Source organism: Neodiprion fabricii, chromosome 2 (genome assembly GCF_021155785.1).
Source record: "Neodiprion fabricii isolate iyNeoFabr1 chromosome 2, iyNeoFabr1.1, whole genome shotgun sequence".
In the NCBI taxonomy this organism is placed as follows: domain Eukaryota; kingdom Metazoa; phylum Arthropoda; class Insecta; order Hymenoptera; family Diprionidae; genus Neodiprion; species Neodiprion fabricii.
Window position 1 is genome coordinate 30,012,906 of NC_060240.1, and position 15,808 is coordinate 30,028,713.

Below are 15,808 nucleotides of genomic sequence, written 5' to 3' on the forward strand. Positions count from 1 at the left end.
GTAATTCTTCATATGCTCTCTCCATACCCTTATAATATTATCAGCACAGGTTTTTCGTTGATCCTCGACATGAATGTGGTTCAAGTAGTAAAAGTCAGTTTTCGAGTTACCCGGCAGAGCTGACAAGAAAAAAGTATAGTTGCGTTTCTACTATATCCGTAATATATGGGGAAAAAAAACCTTAGTTTTATGATGTACGTTGACATCAGCCATTTTCTAATTAACTCAATCTGGCTTCTTTTGAATAAAATGAATTAGTAACCGACAGTAAGCAGTTACGACCTTTGCACGTGACATTTGTGAAATTTCACGATAGTATCATGTGTATTATAGCAATAAATTATACTGGACCAGTGATCAAAGGCAATTTGATAATGATGGTAATGATTGTATTATTCACGCACATTCTTATACAGCATAGCATAGTAACATGTGATGATATTTTCCCAGGATTTTGAAACTAGAAGTTTTCGTGAGTACAAATTTCACGCGCTTCAGTCATACACGCGGATTTCTCGTTGTCTGGATGCCGAGTCAAATTAAAAAAATAAAATTAACAAATTTTATATTATCTTACGAACGTAACGCAATTTGAATTCATGCACATACGTTTGGTGAACCCCCGTGATTTTTTAAGATCACGAACAGAACGATTCAGAAGCTAAATAAGTCATCAGCTCGCAGTTAGACTCCGAATTAAAGTGTATACTCAGCCCCAAAGAGAGAAAAGAGATATAGAGAAAAGAATAACACGAGAAAATGAAGATCTTCTTAGCGGGAAGCGAGGAAAGCTTTTACGGAATGGATTTTCATCTCTGCGTGTATATCTCACGCGCGAAATAAATAGTTAGTCGATTTTCTGTAAACAGAATAAGTGTCTGCAGAATGTACTTCACAGCCCGTTAAGTATACCATAATAAACGAAGACGGAATCTGAATATCTTTCCAAAAAATAGGACTGCGCAGTTGGTTTTCGGTTGTGAACTCGTATTCATTATCGGCTGAACAGATGGAAAATTTAACACTCATAAAGTCATCACCTGCGATACGCAAGTAGTAAAACTGAAAGGTTTCTTATCAATAAACAGTCTCAGGCTTGAAATATGGTCCAGAGGTATATTACTGACAGAATAGTGCAGCCCAGAAACCAAGGCGTATTAATCTACCGTATTTGCATATTTATATTTCTCCAGCTTCTTCCACTACCGCTACTTACTAAGCTTCAAAGATTCAACGTCTGCGTGAAACCGTTCTTTCTTTATCTCAAATTTAGAGATATTTACCCAGCTTTCTCCCTGCAGCGTTTCGTATAAGAAATACACATTATGGAGAGCCGTGCAATTAGTACGTAGTTTCGAAGAAGAAGAGAGAGACTATCGACATTTCATTTTACCTCTTCTCTTTCAGGATGTCGCTGTAACGTTCTTGGTTCGCTGTCTCACACCTGTGACATCGTAACGGGCCAGTGTCAATGCAAGGCTCAAGTGACAGGAAGAGCTTGCGACCGCTGTCAGGTAAGACCGTCATCCTCGTCAATTTCATCACAAGTGTATTTCATCTTCAGTAAATTGTGCAACGAGTTTCATAACATGTATAATTGTATTTGTGTTCGAAAATCGTATCGCGTAAGGTATTTGACCTGTCCCTGTAACATTCGTAAATATTTTATCAAGTGGAGAAGAACGTGTCTCTCGTTTATCAAATCGCCGATGGTTCTTCACGTAAAAATTCGTTTTTCCAATCTCCTATAGACGGGATTTTGGGGTCTGACTACCAAAGCAGGATGCCTGCCCTGCGACTGCGATCCGATAGGCGCGGCGAATTCGTCCTGCGAGGATGATACTGGCCATTGTCACTGTCGTCCAGGAATCGGAGGTCCTCGATGCGACTTTTGTTTGCCTGGTTACTACGGATTTTCGAACGAGGGTTGCCGGCGTAAGGCTATAATCATTCAACACGGTTCAACTTCTAATCGAGAATGAGAAAATACTTTTTCAAAAGCCCTCGCAACGCCTCTTTTCAAACAACAAATTTTTCTCACTTTCTTACTACAGTTTGCGAGCCGTGCAATAAACCAGGTCACATCTGCGACCCCGACACGGGACGTTGCGTCTGTCCGAAATTGACGCTTGGCGAAAATTGCGATCGATGCCGTTCTGGGGCTTACGGATTCGTACCTGGTGCCGGGTGTAAGTCTTGTGCTTGTAGTCCAGGCGCGACTAGAGCTCAGTGCAACCCTGATGGGCAATGCTCTTGCAGAGATGGCTTCGAGGGGTTGAGATGCGACAGATGCGACGTCGGTTATTACGGATATCCGAGATGCAAGCCCTGCGGGTGTAGCGCCCACGGCACCGTGCAGTGTGGCGAAAAGATTTGCCCCTGCAACGACACCGGCCAATGTCCTTGCAAGGTAAGAGTGGTATCAGGTCGGAAAAAACGGGCGCGATGCTTGTATTCGCGAAAAATAAGATAATCACTATAGTTTTCTTCGATTTATTCCCCGTTTAGGAAAATGCTGTAGGACGAAAATGCGGCGAATGCAAAGCTGGGACTTACGGGTTGGCTTTTGAGAATCCAAAGGGATGTACCGAGTGCTTTTGTTTCGGTAGATCAACCTCCTGCCACGGGGCCGCTCTTAGTTGGGGCCAAAGGAGACTTCCTCGTCCGCGTACTCTTTACGTCAATAAAACTGTTAGCGATATCATGGTAAGTTGAGGAGTAATAAAACTCGGGATAAACTTGACGTCGAGACGCGGTTTCTTTCGTTACATTTTTTTATTTTTTGTTTTCTTTATTTCACCCCACGTAGGTAACTAACTTTGGGACTTCGTACATTCTACCGGCAATTAACGGGGGCCTTAACGTCAGCAACGGTCACTCGGTCATACCTGGAAACGAAGGAGACGTCACTCTGCCAGCAACGCTTCATTTCAATTATCCTCTTTATTGGGAATTGCCCGAGTCTTTTCTTGGCGACAAAGTGAGTATACGAATTATCTCCAAAAATTACTTTTTTTTATACACGATTGTTAGTAAACGGAGTGCCTTATAATTTGCCACGATAAAAAACGTCGGGTTGAGAAAAAATGGTACAATCATCTAGGAAACATGTTTTTACTTTTTTCAATGAGAACTGGCTTGTTTGTTTCTCAATTCTTCTCTTAAATATTAAGTATGAACAGTAAATATGCGAATTCTCAATTGCAGGTCATATCGTATGGTGGGTACATACAATTTGTGACAGATGTAGAAGGCGGAGAGCCGCTAGCAACTTATCTGAGGTACCCTGTGGTCTTGTTGCAAGGAAACAGTAGAATCGTCCTGGAACACTACGCCAACTCACCCATCGAAAGTAACCGTTACAAAATCAGGTAATACACGAATCGCTTTTAGAGAGGCACAATCGTTATTTAATCTTCTATGAAAAAGAAAAATATCAAATCACTTCAATTACAAACATAATTAACGTGGAGTGAGATGAATCTACCGTACTTATCGAGAGCTAATTATATCTTATTGATAAAACGGTAATGACCTGATTGCGGCAAATGCATAAGCCCAATTAGTAAAGTGAAATTAATTCTTTATGTAAACAAACTTTTGCCGCTTTTCCAACAACCGCAACTAGACAAACAGATCGCAAAGCATATTTTAATTTTGATTTCTCGATGTATGTAATTTTAAGAAACCGTAGGAAAAATGTAATGTACATAAAATTATTGATTTTACAGAATGCACGAGTCCCACTGGCACTTAAAAAATCAACCAGACATTCCAGTATCAAGAGAAATTCTCATGATAGCCCTGCAGAAAGTACAAAAAATACTGATCAAGGCTTCCGATTATTCCGAATTCACCAAAGTCGTGTATGTAATCAACGCGCAGATTGTTCAGAATTTACTTTTCATTCTTCTCACGATAATAAATTGCAACATTCGCGCTCAGAATTAGCGACGGTTGAAGATTAATCCGGAGTTTCTTTTGTGCAGACTGCTGGAAGCATCTTTGGATGCTGCTGTCTTAACTCCTACCCGTTCACCGCCGTTTGCAACGGATGTTGAAATCTGTAAGTGTCCATCAGAGTACACCGGCACGTCTTGCCAAGATCCGAACATTGGCTATTACCGATGGTGCAACAACGAGATTGCTACTTCCACGATCGTAATTGATCTCATAGGACAGGCTCGTCCTTGTCAATGCAACGGCAGATCTGGAGTATGTGACACAGAAACTGGCCGCTGTCTGGTTTGTATATTTAGATATACAGTAGCATGACATTAATTACCCTAGATATAAATACAGGAGAATCTATTCATTTAAATTTACGATATACTTAAATCTGGTTGCCTCATGAAAAATCTTCATTTAAATTAACAGAATTGCAGCGAAAATACGACTGGAGAAAGATGCGAGTTGTGTGAAGATAGTTTTTACGGTCATCCTGAGATAGGTGGATGCAAACCGTGCCCCTGTCCACATGCAGACAAGCGGTTTTCCAGTACCTGCGAAATTCATTCCGACATTGACGTAGTTTGTCACTGTAAACCAGGTTTGTATTTCACGTATTGTCATGTGCTTCTTGGGCAATTTTCAGTAAAATGACGATGCACTGCCTGATATACGCACAAAAAAATCATGTAAGGGAAAAAATTGAACTGGCTCGTTGTTATTTCACTTACGTATTACAGGATATACTGGTAGCAAGTGCGAAAGATGTTCGTATGGTTACTTCGGAGCTCCAACCACTCCAGGCGGTAGTTGTGTACCGTGCAATTGTAATCCAGCAGGAAGTCTGAGCGATAGTTGTCTTGCAGAAACTGGCCAGTGTAACTGTAGGCCTGGATCAACGGGGAGAGATTGTTCTCAGTGCACGAAGCCGCGTCACGTATTTATCGAGGATATTTGTACATGTGGGTGTTTTTATATTTTCTGTCGCGGATGTAGCTTGAATGAGAGACTGGTACCTTAATTGAGTTGGTGAAAACTGTGTTTTTCTGTGTTTTTTCAATCGTAGCTTGTAACGACAACTGCACTGGCATACTTTTGGACGATTTGGATACTATGTCAAGCTTACTAGACGAGGAAACGGTCCATATTGCTAACGGCTACATTCCACCCCCTTGGCAAGATCTTTCTTACGTAAACGACAACGCTTCTCTGTTATTTGAAGATATAAAGCTCGAGCGAAATTTACGCCATAAAATCGAAAATATACCGTGGCATCAGTACAGAAAACTGAAGAAACGGGTCACTGATCTGCTTGATAGGGTGAGTTCAAGTTATCATCTTCTATATTTTTCTTCTTCACTTATTTCGAATGTACGTTAAAAGGGTTGGATCAGGCTTGTACAGAAAAAAGCGGACTTGATTTGAGCTATCGGTATCTTGGAGTATGTGAGTGAAAGTGTATAGGTGAGAATTTTTTGTGATTTCAGGCTCCCAAGTGCTTAAATCAGACCAGTAATCACAAATCGAGAAGTGATGATATTAAGAATAATGCTTACAGTACACAATTAAAAATTTTAGACATACACCAAAGGTTGAAAGGTAGAATATTTTGTTTATTATCATCAAGTAAATCATACCATGATTCTATGTCGATTTTTTTTTTTTTTGTTATTGCAGAAACAAGCTTCCAATTATCAAGGTATGCAAGCAATGATAAAAAAATTGAGATTGAAAATGCGCTGAATCAAGCAACGAAAGCTTTAAATAAGATTGAATCTGTCAACTTATTTGGAAGGACAAGCGAAATGGAAGCAATCATCAAGTTAGTTCATATGTACAGATAATTACGTAAATTTTTGTATTGGAGTATCATATTTATCTTGCAGTATACTTTACTTTTTATCATAAATTTTACGTATTTCAATAGCAATGCAACGGACTACATTGATTGGCTTAACTCTTTGAACGATGGCGCGAAGGATTTAATCGAGGTCAAAAAATACGCAAACGAGTACAATGAAAAAGTGGAAGATTTTGACATTATTATAGAAAATACAATGGAAAATTTATACACGTATGACGGGTTATATAAGAATTACGAAAAAGAATTCAACCATGTAAATAATCAATATTTAAGAATAAATACATTGAAAGAAGAAACTACCGAATCTATTGACAAGGGTAAAACGCTCGTGGCAGAGGCTAGCGGACTTCTGGTTGATAGTCAAAGTAATGTTCAGGTAACTTAAATTTGCTAGAAATTATTCTATTACTATAATAGACCCAAATAAACTAAATGTTTAAGTCTTTATTGGAATTACAGGATTTACCTGAGTTAAAATTCAAACTTGCGAATTTAACTGATGCGTTAACAAGCAGAGAAGGAATTTTATACAGATTGAACTACGAATATGAGGATATGTATGTCATACCAGCTAAAAAACATGCCCAAAACTTAACACGATATGTCGACGACTACGTAAGGTAGATACTTCTTTTCTTCAGACACTCTAATATCTGGTGGAGAAACATGTTAATCGTGATTATTTGTAATTAATTCTACATTGTTTTTAATTATGACAGTTTATTTGCCCACACACGGAATGAAACGGTGAATCCCTTGAAAGCTAGTCAAGTATACCAAGATATCGTTGACGCTTTAAATACAGCCAAACTAATTGGGCGGGAAGCGAAAGTAATCGCTGATGACATTCATGACAAGGTGATTGAACGACTTTTCATATCAATAGTGTGAGACAACTTGCGAAACTAGTTGCCTAATTTGTGCTCCTGCAATTTTACAAATTCATAATATATTATTTAATAATTTCAAATTTAGACTTTTCCTGGAGGAGCTAAACTAAGTTCTGTATTGGAGTTGACTGAAAGTATGGTAGAAAAATCATCGGACTTGTGGAATGAAGCAAAGAAACAAGAAACACCAGCAATATCATTAAGGAACCAGTTAGAAGCTCAGAAGCAGGGCATCGCCAATCTCAAAAACACCCTAAACAGTACTGGAATCAGGGATAATCAAATGAATGTTAAACTGCAAGAGCTCAAGGCCAATAGCATTGAAAGTAGGTACAATTCACCTGGAACGCATCAAGTCAGTTGACAGTCATCAAGTGTAAATAAACTCAGGGGTCGTGTATTTGCTCAAAGCTGAAACGTTGCTGGCTCTAGCCTACAGTCACAAAGATATGACAAAATGTATTGATTATACATTATTTTCAGCTCGAAACAAGCTTCAAGTACTCCTGAAAGACAACGAGCATCTAAAAGAATCTTTTGCAAAAACGACTAAAGAAATTGCCGATTACGAAGACATTATTGCAAATGAATTGAGGCCTAAGATACATGAACTAAAACGAGAGGGTGATTCGAAAATCAGTCTTGCCAGTGAAAAACGTAATAACTTTTTTTTGGTCACAAGAGATTTGCAGAGGATTCGGCACAATCGTAGATATTAATTTTTTTTTATTTTAACATCCTTAGTTACCGAAGTGCAGAGCAACATCAAAAGAGCAGATGCGAAGCTCATCAGTTTAACATATGCATCTGCAAAACGAAAAAATGAGTTCGATAAATGGAACCATACGCTGGCAGAGAAACTTCAATATCTTAGGGATAAAATAGCGGAAGCAAGAAACACCGCAGACGGGGTAAATAATAGATTATTCGAGAAAAAAAAAATGATATGACAGCTGTCGTTAACACCTTTATTACCATCTGACTTTACATAATGAGCGTAAAATTTTCCAGATACGTATATCTCTGAAGAGTGTCAATACAAAGAAATGCGTGCGGTCGTACAGGCCATCCATATTGCAACCTGGAACTACGACTACCATTATAATCACACTTGCAATCGAAGGTAAACATAAACAAGGATCGTTATTCTACCTTCCAAGCACCATCAGCGTAAGTATTTAATTGAATCGTAATTCTAGTGATGCTAGTCGTACTTTATTTACATTCGCAAAGAACAACTGCAATTGTTGACTAAGCGTACTTGAATTGCAATGATTCACAACTAACGTTTTGCCGTCGTTCAAAGCAAAATAAAGAAAGAATAAAATACACTACGAAATTGCGATTAAATTTTTACAATTTTCAGGACGATTTTGTCGCTCTCGAAATGGTAAACAGAAAAATAAGATTTGTTTGGAATGTCGGCGGAGGTACCGGAATCGTAACGCATCCCGAAGTGATTGAACCTGGGGATATTACGGGAGACAACTTTTGGTACAGAATTGAGGCTGAAAGGTACGTATCGTCGTTGCATCGTCAATTACCGTCAATCGCGTCGTTCAAGACCTTTGTTTAAACAATATCAGCCGAGTCATTGTCATCACTTGCTTTGTTACAGAACAAGAAATGTTGGTAAACTGAGTGTACGAAAACAGACATCAACATCAGGTAGATATCTCCCTGTACTTAATTCAACATATCCAGAATATGGCCGTTTTGATATAACACCTGGTGACAGAGTGTGGCTCGGTGGAATTCCGGAATCGCAAAGACGACCGCCTGAACTCATTGCCTCTAACGGCCTACCTGGCTGCGTGCACCAAGTAGTTTTAGACGGCAAACCAATAGGCCTTTGGAATTTCGTTACCAGTGCGCCAGATATGGCGTGCGAGGCCTGTGTTGAAGGGTAAATCTGCTTTGAATATTTCTGGTAAAACCAGAAAGTCATATTATTACAGAATAGAAATTTAACAAAGTTTACCCCACGATTTTGCCACAGAGTCGAAGATGCCCATGACGATATCGCGTACAGTTTCAATGGGGAAGGGTACGCAGTCAGGAACCGGGTTCCGTCCGGTCCATACAGCAAGTACACCTTTGGAGTGTCTATAACTTTTCGGACATTCGATGAAAATGCGCTTTTATTCCTAGCTGTTAACCCAAAGAATGTAAGAATCTATCGCAGTCTATGTTCCCCCATCTTCTACGTTTCTCGATTCTCGTAAATAACAACAACCTTTCAGAATCAACATGTTATGATATTCCTGCGTGAGGGGAGAGTCGTTCTGCATGTCGGATATGGCAGTAATATTAGTATCGACATGCTCTCGATGCATAAATACAATACTGGGAATTGGACGAACATTGATGCCTTCCGACAATATCAGCCGCGCAAAGGCATCGAGCAGTGTAGCTTGAGTGTGGGAGGCAACAACGACAAGAGGATTGGGGCACCATCTCAACAACCAAAGAAGGATGATATTCCTGATCTCATGAAAGCCAAGTATTATATCGGCGGTGTTCCGCCAAGCTTTAAATCTGGAAAAAAACTAATTCTGCCCTCACCCGTATCATTCCTTGGATGTATGTCCAATATATTCATTAATCAAGAAGGGTATGATCCCATGGCAGAACAATACTACGGTGTTGAGCCTAGCTGCAGCAATAAAGTGAGTCAAACGATTGGTATATTCATTACATATACACCCATATATAGATGCGTGACAGTTGAATTCATTTTTTCAGCACACTAAAATCGTTGGATTTTACGGAAATGGGTATTTCGAGCACCACGCTCATACGTTGAAAAAGACAGAATCGTCGTTTAGTTTTTCGTTCAGAACTTTGCAAGAGACCGCCACCCTGTTACTGTCAACATTCCAGAGGCCAAACGAGGAAGAAAGTTTAGAAAGCAGAGATAGATATCTTAGCGTAAGCTATAGTAAAATAAAAAAACTCTCAATGAATTAAAATCCGTGATTTGCGATCTTTGCCATTTGCAAACGCACACCAGTGTTGAATTTTTATGTTTCTTCAGGGCAGCTACTATTCAGTCGCTATTGTCGCTGGACAAGTCCAGGTCCGTATTGACGCTGGAAAAGGGGAACTCCTTCTGCAATCCAATGACACATTCAATGATGGAAAATACCATTCCATTTGTGTGACTAAAAAAAGAAAAGCTGTGGAACTCAGAGTTGACGATGCGTATCAAGCCAGCGGTCGACTACCCACAGGTGCTGCTGTTAGACTTCCTGAACTTAGCGGGGGAATGTATATTGGTGGATTACCCGGTGCCATCAACGATACGAATTTAGTTACAACCAATATTCCCCTGATAGGAGCCATCAAAGATATAATTTTTAATGACAAGTAAGTTGAAGGAGGCAGGATTGGTTTTTAAAGGTATAAAAATACACCACGCCCTATACGAGAACAATTCTCCTATCTTTTTGCAGAATTCTCAGGCTTGATGAACCAGTTTCGTTCGAGCGGGCAGCTATAGGACGGTCAGGTCCCAGTATGGGGAAACATTATGCGATGCACACTGCATCTGCATCACTATCGCGTGGTATGTCGACGCAACCCGAAGGATGTCAAAAAGTTCCTTATTATTCACTCGAACCGGGAGCCCTGAAATTCGGTGACAAACCGCATAGCCACACTCAGCTTTACTTGAACTACGAAAAATTTTGGGAGAAGAAATACGTGATCGAGTTTGATTTTCGCACATATTATCCGAACGGTTTGCTCTTCATAACTCCAGTAAGTTTCGGTTGGGAAATTTTTTCTCTAGTGATTGATAATACGTAGAGCGTGTTTTCTTTTCTGTCGGAAGTACGCGTAGTTTATTTCTGCTTTTTATTCTAGGGCATCAAATTGAAACATTATATGATGATGGTCGTACGAAACGGCCAGCTTTCATTGATCATCAAAACCAACCAACAGAAAAAAGAGATATTGTTCAGAAGCACGTTTAACGACGGCAACTGGCATCACGTAGTGGTCAGACATGACGAAAGGACACTGACATTGTCAGTTGACAGCCAAGCGCCTCAGACGATAAGAATCCAAAGAAGAATTGGCCTTGTCACTATGATGTATATGGGAGGCTTGCCCGAAAGCGGTACACCAATACCAGAACAAGTTGTTGTTAAATTAGAAACTTTGAAAGGATGTATCAAGGGCTTGAAAGTAAATGGAATCATTCACGACATGGTTGGGACGACAAGTAGACCATACAATATTGGCCAGTGTTTTCCAAGCGTCGAAAGCGGCGCTTATTTTCAGGACGACGCGTACGCGATATACAGTGAGAATTTGTTATTATACTTTTTCAACTGAGTGATTATTATCAATGGCTCGCGTTATTCTTATATTCAATTGCAGAAAACAATTTCGAACTCGGTGCTCTACTTGAACTTGAATTGGAATTCAGAACGTCCGAGTTTTCCGGTGTTTTGCTTTCGATAACGTCGCCCGGTGGTTCACCGTCACTTTCGCTCGAGCTTTTTAACGGAAAAGTGATAATGTCCGGGAAACTTGGAGATAATAACGCATTATACGTTGAACAACAATTTCCGAGCTCGTACACCATTTGTGACAACAGATGGCACAGAATTCAGGCTCTCTACAACGACGAACAGTTGGCTCTCAAAGTTGACGAGCTTGATCAAAACTACGGTCTTCCTCAGAATGGAAACTACCACTTTGCGCGGGAAACAGTCGTCTCGAGTCCGCTGTATATAGGGGGATTACCAGGTATGAGAATCTGTAATTCCGATAAGTTGTCGTCACTCCTTGGTTTTATTTTAATTCCTTTTTCATTTTTGTTCTTGCAGAGAGTGCACCGAAAGGAATGCTCGTTACTCGGGAAAATTTCAGTGGCTGCATAAGAAACGTGATGATAGATGGCGAGAGACGGGATTGGACGGACATGGTGGAGTTGCATAATATTCATCTGAGCTCTTGTCCTATACAACAATAAGTGCTACTAAGATGTGTAATCGCAATTGTGATTTAATCGAACAGTTCCAAAGACAGCCTAGTGCCGCATAGATAAACACTCTTAGGAGAATAATGTTTATTGGTAGACGTATGCGCGGGTTCAGTGCCATAACAAAAAATGAAAGAAGAGTAAAAGAGATTCATTTATTGATGCTTATATATATATATATATATATATACATTTTTTTTTTTTTTACTTTCAAACTAAGTATAACTATATAATTATTTAATAGTAGCTGTCTAATTTGAATTTGTATAAAGTTGAACGTAACACTTTTCTACTGCAAGTATAAGGAAGAAATAATTATGACATCATTCATCACAGCATCGGCATATGACATTTTATACTTGTGTAATTACAATAAGCTTGATTTTTTACACCTCCACTGCCATTCAGAATATTTATTATTATGTTACTGTAGAGACATTGTACATCAGTATTTAATGTTATTATTTATTTTCAAAACGTGAATAAAAGCACGTTCGTGACAAAGTTTTATACGATACGCATAAAACACAGTTTGTGTGAGTATGACGACCCTAGTCCAACTGAATTCATTCGATACCGTGCTCACTTAATAAGTCATCATGCAGTCGGGAAATACACTCTGAAACGGTAGCGTAATTTTAAAAACTATTCCGAAAAGTTGCTTCATTCATTTGCTAAACCTGTTCTAGCTTTCCGTAAACAATGCTGTACGTGACAACTGATGATAGGCGGAATGAGGGAAAGCGAAAAAAATTAATACTAATCGTAAGGGAGATGAGTGTCGCGTTGATCATATAAATGGTCGATTGATTCTCATGAATGACTTACGGAGACGGTGATAACTGAAAGAGTGTTACCAAGTCAATTTTGTGCCGAGTGAAATGTAGTGGATGATCACGACAGTTAGGGATTATAATCCCGAAAAAAAAAAAAGAATTGAACTTGAGTTTAATTGCTGTGAGCGATAGTTAGGTCTTTGCTTCGTGGGAGTTGAGAATTAAAGACTGTTCTTGTTAAGAGATGGAGTAGGAGTGATCGTAGGTAATATCTACGAATTTGAAAAATGTGTAAAAATTCATAATAGTGGGGGAACGCATGACTAAGTACGTTTGAAAGTGACTTAAGCGCTCAGGATCTAGCTGGGTATGCAGAGGACCGAATAAAAATGGAAAGACCGGAAAAAGACTATAAGTATTACTAAAAATAATGTGTAATATTGTTCGTAGGCAATGGGTCACAGGTGATTAGGAAGATGGGGAGAACGTATGCCTAATAAGCCAGATGGAACAAAATTCAGGTGAATGAACAATAATTAAACATGGACAGAAATTTTTATTTTGATTTCTACATGACACGTGTCGTACATTTTATGTATTGGACATTCATGAAACCTTTGGGTGCGTGTATTAAGGTAAATAACTATGCACAAAGTCAGTGTCAATTCTTTACTCGTCTGTGATTCCTTGAAGTACCACTGCAGCATAGGCCGGAAGTTCTATGCGAGTTTTCGTATACCTATCTCTGAAATGTTAATGCCAAATCAATAAAAATTAGCTAGTGCAAGAACTTAGGTGATTAGAGCAAAGGTCAACTCACCCTACAGTTATACCACTATTTATATCGGATATTAGAACTTTCATATTATCAGGAATGTTTTCGAACACTTCCAAACTGCACGTGCTTGTGATGTTATCCCAGTTTATCAATACAACGACCGGCTCGTGGCCATCGAGTTCCCTAGCAAATGCTACCACACTTTCGCCAATAACTTGAGCGTCCAAAGTTCCGTGGCGTATGACCTCGTTACTTCGTAACTTAATCGCCGCTTGTACATTTTTGTAATGGCTCACATCAACCTCCTTCTCAGTTGCGAGATTCAACGTTAAATAATTTTGATTTACTGGTAGTTTGGTGATTGAATTGGTCGAGAAGCCTGAAAGTTCACGTTAAACGGAGATGATTGATCTGAAATTCTGTAGAGACATGAATTGGTGTTAGGAGAGGAAATAGCGCTTCGATTACAGTCGCCAATAATATATTCAAGTACCAACCCGCGCTCGTAGTGTTATCCCACTGATAAGGTGTGCGTTCGGGATCTCTGGAGTAAGGTTGATAACGAGTTTCATCCGTGCTACATGCTTGCGGGTCTTGAGTTTCTTCCCAAGTAAGATACGTGTCAGTCATACCGATTTCATCGCCATTATAGGTGACGGCAACACCCGGTAACAAATACAGCAAGAAATTGATGCCGTCAATGCGATCTGATCCATATTTCGTAGCAACGCGGCTGTTGTCGTGGTTGCCAAACTATTAGCAGATGGAACGATATTATCAAACTGATTCGTGAACGAATGGATGCACTTTCAGCAAGTGTTTACTTACCACCCAATTAGCCGTAGCCCCGTCCGGCATGTTTTCCATCCAAGTATTGATGATATCCACGACATCGATTGCCGTATTTACCGTGGCCGATTCAATGCCGTTTTTGTCTTTGATGAAAAAGAAGTTGAACGGTACGTTTGATCCGAAATTATAGTATTTCATGACGCTGGAAATATTCGCATATGCCTCTGTGAATATTATCCTAGTAGCACCGTCGTTAACTGTAGCTGTATAATTATCAACGTGCTCGCGCCACGTCTGCAAGATGTGATAATTCTCTATTCGATCCTTTGTATAGATGTGGTCTAGGTAGTAATAATCAGTTTCGGAGTATCCGGGTAAACCAGACAAAGGCTCATCGGGCAGTGAGGGATCTTCTACTGGATAAGGCATGGAGTCGATCCGAAAACCATCGACTCCGCGGTCAAACCAGAACGTCATAATATCCTAAAAAAGCAGAGACGGGTTTGATTTGAAGCAATCATTTTTGGTCACGTTCGGTAAAACCATGAGTATCGAACCTTCGTTTCCTGAATTACTCGTGGATTCAAGAAATTCAAGTCAACTTGATGAACGCTGAACTGATGGAGGTAATATGCTTCACGTTCTTCGACCCATTCCCACGCGCTACCGCTGTTGAAGGCACACAGCCAGTTGTTCGGTGGCTTCCGTGTGCCATTTACTACGATTCCTTTGTTCCAAACGAAATAATCCGTGTACGGTTCGATTCCAGCCTTGGATTTAATGAACCATTCGTGCTCATCACTCGTATGATTGGGAACGTAATCGAGGATTACTTTGAGGCCAAGTTTCTTGGCAGTAGCGACTAGGTAGTCAAAATCTTGAAGCGTGCCAAAGGTTGGGTAGATATCAACGAAATTGGAAATGTCGTATCCACTGTCTACCATGGGACTCGGGTATATAGGGGACAACCAAAGTACCTCAACGCCCATATCGACTAAGTGATTAAGCTTACTGGTGATACCTAGAATCATTTTATTCTCCTTGTTTCTCAATCAATTGAATACACAAAGACTTTTCGTTAATAAAGCAAGGTCAGTGAAATATGCGTAGCCATTTGAAAAACGGTACCAAGTTGACTTGGTTCATTCAGCCCCTCGATCCAGTTTTGTGCGTCATTATTTTTGCCCCTAAAATTGTTTGTATCTGGTTTAGACGCAACGTTCGCAAGAGTTGATGAGTGACTTGAAATTCTCAATATCATACGGAAAACATTGGGCTTGTGCCTTGTTACACTTCAATAAGTAGGAAACCCAAATATGATCGTAGGTGTAAATTTATTTTCGATATGCCGTTACCTTTCCGTGACGTAGAGTGCAACTAACCCGAACAGAGAAACTTATGATGTATTGTTTGAAGTGATGAACAAGTATTAATTGTTGAAGAAAATGAATTGGCTCAGACGCGGATATCAATGGCTTACCATTTAAATCGCCAATTCCATCACCGTCACTGTCTTTAAAGGAAGATGGCCAAATCTGGTAAAGTGTTGCTGTTTGCCACCATTCCGTTGGCTCAGTAACGTTGATTACGGTGGCATCGATCAATGCCTTTCCAGAGACCAGAAGAAGAAGTAAAACTGCTCGTGAATTATTCATTGCGTATTGCTCAATTCTACCCGCTTTGGGAATCTTCTTTGGAGGAATCATATTTATAGGGGAAGGTTGACAGCATATTATATATTATATATAATATATATATATATATATT

General features: G+C 39.6%; 2 protein-coding genes across 2 annotated transcripts in view; one reads left to right on the top strand and one right to left on the bottom strand.

Moving 5' to 3' along the window:
* Positions 1-12,122, top strand: part of LOC124176468 (laminin subunit alpha-1-like) — a 155,042-nt gene extending 142,920 nt beyond the window's left edge. The window contains exons 18-47 of the mRNA XM_046557817.1: positions 1,408-1,514; positions 1,752-1,935; positions 2,055-2,410; positions 2,509-2,706; positions 2,810-2,980; positions 3,208-3,371; positions 3,732-3,866; positions 3,990-4,245; positions 4,378-4,549; positions 4,689-4,910; positions 5,015-5,268; positions 5,436-5,547; positions 5,626-5,770; positions 5,876-6,188; positions 6,272-6,432; positions 6,532-6,670; positions 6,788-7,028; positions 7,186-7,359; positions 7,447-7,613; positions 7,714-7,872; positions 8,069-8,217; positions 8,321-8,608; positions 8,702-8,870; positions 8,946-9,371; positions 9,448-9,633; positions 9,740-10,071; positions 10,158-10,464; positions 10,570-11,011; positions 11,089-11,460; positions 11,541-12,122. Of these exons, the coding sequence (XP_046413773.1) occupies positions 1,408-1,514; positions 1,752-1,935; positions 2,055-2,410; positions 2,509-2,706; positions 2,810-2,980; positions 3,208-3,371; positions 3,732-3,866; positions 3,990-4,245; positions 4,378-4,549; positions 4,689-4,910; positions 5,015-5,268; positions 5,436-5,547; positions 5,626-5,770; positions 5,876-6,188; positions 6,272-6,432; positions 6,532-6,670; positions 6,788-7,028; positions 7,186-7,359; positions 7,447-7,613; positions 7,714-7,872; positions 8,069-8,217; positions 8,321-8,608; positions 8,702-8,870; positions 8,946-9,371; positions 9,448-9,633; positions 9,740-10,071; positions 10,158-10,464; positions 10,570-11,011; positions 11,089-11,460; positions 11,541-11,686 (6,647 nt within the window). The 3' untranslated portion in view covers positions 11,687-12,122. The remainder of the gene's footprint in view (positions 1-1,407; positions 1,515-1,751; positions 1,936-2,054; positions 2,411-2,508; positions 2,707-2,809; positions 2,981-3,207; positions 3,372-3,731; positions 3,867-3,989; positions 4,246-4,377; positions 4,550-4,688; positions 4,911-5,014; positions 5,269-5,435; positions 5,548-5,625; positions 5,771-5,875; positions 6,189-6,271; positions 6,433-6,531; positions 6,671-6,787; positions 7,029-7,185; positions 7,360-7,446; positions 7,614-7,713; positions 7,873-8,068; positions 8,218-8,320; positions 8,609-8,701; positions 8,871-8,945; positions 9,372-9,447; positions 9,634-9,739; positions 10,072-10,157; positions 10,465-10,569; positions 11,012-11,088; positions 11,461-11,540) is intronic.
* Positions 12,123-13,007: 885 nt separating this feature from the next.
* On the bottom strand, positions 13,008-15,762 carry LOC124176473 (alpha-glucosidase-like). The gene is made up of 6 exons (XM_046557826.1): positions 15,522-15,762; positions 14,599-15,062; positions 14,078-14,524; positions 13,747-14,002; positions 13,292-13,628; positions 13,008-13,216 (listed from the first exon to the last, which is right to left on the bottom strand). The coding sequence occupies exons 1-6, from the start codon at positions 15,745-15,747 to the stop codon at positions 13,141-13,143; spliced, it is 1,806 nt and encodes a 601-aa protein (XP_046413782.1). The 5' UTR covers positions 15,748-15,762; the 3' UTR covers positions 13,008-13,140.
* Between the last annotated feature and the right edge of the window lie 46 nt (positions 15,763-15,808).